Below are 2,725 nucleotides of genomic sequence, written 5' to 3'. Positions count from 1 at the left end.
TCACTAAATGATGGCTAAATAATTACGTGAGGAGAGCAGGTCAACTTCTCAAGCAGAAGGTGTTCAAAGGGAGGGGGTTCCCTGAGCGGGGAGGCTGCTCTGGTTTAGTGAGAATCTCACTTCACTCGAGGCGATTATTGCATATCTTGCAACTCACTAGGTCCAAACGCTGCTTACGAGGTGATGTGATTGCAGTTTCTCTCTCTAGTTTACCTGCTGGTAACCGGCTGATGAGCTGGCTCCTGCGCTCATGCGACCAGGCTCTTACTCCTCGAGCAATCCAGCAGGGCCAAGGAATCGCGATAGATTCCGGCCATCAAAACTCAACGGTGTGGACTGAAAATAGAAGCTCGAGGAAGGAATAGGGTCGATCACTATACGCAGTCGAATGGCAAGCAAGAAAAGGGAGAAGGAAGAGGAAGAAGGCTTTTCTCTATGGGCGGAGCTTCCCGCAGAAGTGCAGAGCAACGTCTTAGGCTGGCTGCCGTTAAGGCTGCTTTTCCGATGCAAGCTTGTCTGTAAGCAGTGGGACTCCGCCATCTCCTCTCCCTCTTTCACCCACTTCCCCTCGCTTCGCTATCGCTCTGGCCATCGCCCTTGGCTTATCTTCTTTACCCCAGAAAGCTTCGATTTCCTGCTGGCCTTCGATTTCGATGGGCTTTCCTGGTTAAAGTTTGATGTGGGTTTTCTTTCGTCCATGCTGGATGTGTTCCATGTGCGAGCACTGCCCTCCGCTCAACGCGGTTTTGTCTGGTGTGCCGGCACTGCATCTGGCCGCCTCCTCTTGAATTTTCGCTCCTCTCTTCATGTATGCAATCCTCTAACTAAATCCCTTTTCAAGCTGCCGTCCTTTAAGTGCATTGAAGTGATTGTTACTCAGGGGTTTTCTGCCTCTCACATGAGATGCATACTTGCACATGTGAAGGCTAGAGTTTCTTCTCCCATAACTGGAATTTCGACCACGACCTCCATTAGAAAGAATGAAATGCAAGGGTTTTTGATGCCTACAGACAGCGGAAAGTGTGCATCAGAAGGACATTTCTGTGCTGCTGAATTGAAAGGCAAAGCCAGAGATGCAAGCGAAGAGACAGGTCCCTGCTTATGCGCACATTATTTTTCTGTAATGGTCATTGGGAAGGCAAAGAGAGAACTTCTTATTGAGGCGTATTGTTTCAGCAGGAATTCATGGGAGATCGTGGGCTCCATGCCAACATGTTTTATTATGAAGCATGATCAGATGATTGAATGTGATGGGGTGTTTTATAGCTTGCTCTTAAACCCGTTTGGAATGCTGGTGGTTGGAGAGAGCACTGAGAATGGAATGGGAATTTGGCGAATTCAGGACCTGCCTGTCAATGGTGGGGAAGAGACGCGTCGTTTACTGGCTTGTCAGAACTCTATTTTTTTGGTATGTCCAGTTGATGAACTCAACAAGGGCCTCATTGTATGCAGATTCGAAAGCAATTCAAGGTGTTGGATCAAAATGCGCAACATGCCTGAATGCATTTTAGAAGACATGAAGAGTATAGCCCATTCAAACTGGGTCGATTGTGTTGGTGTTGGAAACTTTATCTGCTTTCGTGCTCTTTGTACATTAAGAGTGTTGTCATATGATATTTGCAATGAATTATGGAGTTGGCTTCCGGAACCATCGATTTTATATGACACAGTTTTTACAAGGGGTCATGAGTTTGAGCCCAGGCTAGATTTCACACAATTTGTTTAAACAAATGGTCATCGTTTTGACCCTGGACTGGATTACGTTGATCGCTTTTTAGGATGGAGCAGGTAAGGAGTAGTCTATGGAACATTTAAATGGCATGCCGGCTACTTGTACTTCCACGTGCCGAATAAGCCCCAGTACTCGTCTAAATGAGTTATAAGCTGGAAGCCATCGGCCCCGATCTAACCACTTTGTTGGCAGGCAGGAAATTATTTGCAAGGCCTAAACCAATGCTTGCGTGTGTGCGGAATTTACTATACAATTTGTTACATTATGCAAGTCATTGACTGCATTATATGTAATTAAAGGGCTTCATCTCTGCCCATTGACTTTGAGTAGAATGGATTGGTCATCTATGTGTAGTACATTCATTTTAGTACAACCGATTTGTTTGGGGCACATACTATGTAACAACATTTACAAGCCCTTCGACATGGAATTAGGAGTGCATTTTTACCTTTTTTCCTGAATGAGTGCAGTTTTTCATCGCATCTAGCATCTGTTTTGGTTTTAGCTCTCCATGATAGGTTCTCAATTACCATTGGAGGAGTGCACATCAGGACACTCTCATTTCACATACATGCGCATAATTTTGTAAGACTTTGGTTCTGAACTTTGTGAGATGTGAGATCAGATTTTGGAGTTTTTTTTTGCTAAGATGACAGATCTTTGTGGTTAATATTTTAAACATGGTCTACACAGGTGGGTATTGCCTCGATCTCCCATCATCAGACTCAAGCTCCTCACTCCTCGGCACCCCAGTTGTGGGACTTGGCCTCAAGCATAGTCACCATGAAATGCACTTTACGTCGTTCAGACGGCCTTGAAACGTTTTGCTGATCGAGCGGAGCACAACTTACAGGTTGTAAGGCTTTTCTAAATCTATCTATGAACGTTTTGGTATTGGTCCCATCTTTCACTGTGCTGAACACATAAGAGTGAAAACATTTTGTTGTGTAACAAAGCATTTTGAGGGTGAAACGTTTTGCGCCGGTCTCTCGG

General features: G+C 45.1%; 1 protein-coding gene across 1 annotated transcript; it reads left to right on the top strand.

Annotated features, from left to right (window-relative positions):
- The first annotated feature begins 295 nt into the window (after positions 1-295).
- LOC147435690 (protein UNUSUAL FLORAL ORGANS-like) lies at positions 296-2,173 on the top strand. Its single transcript, XM_086488681.1, has one exon. The coding sequence runs from the start codon at positions 389-391 to the stop codon at positions 1,724-1,726; it is 1,338 nt and encodes a 445-aa protein (XP_086344807.1). The 5' UTR covers positions 296-388; the 3' UTR covers positions 1,727-2,173.
- The last annotated feature ends 552 nt before the right edge of the window (positions 2,174-2,725 follow it).

This window comes from Adiantum capillus-veneris, chromosome 18 (assembly GCF_014529385.1).
Source record: "Adiantum capillus-veneris isolate H3 chromosome 18, ASM1452938v2, whole genome shotgun sequence".
Lineage (NCBI taxonomy): Eukaryota > Viridiplantae > Streptophyta > Polypodiopsida > Polypodiales > Pteridaceae > Adiantum > Adiantum capillus-veneris.
The sequence above is the reverse complement of the archived record's forward strand: the minus strand, read 5'-3'. Positions and strand labels throughout refer to the sequence as shown.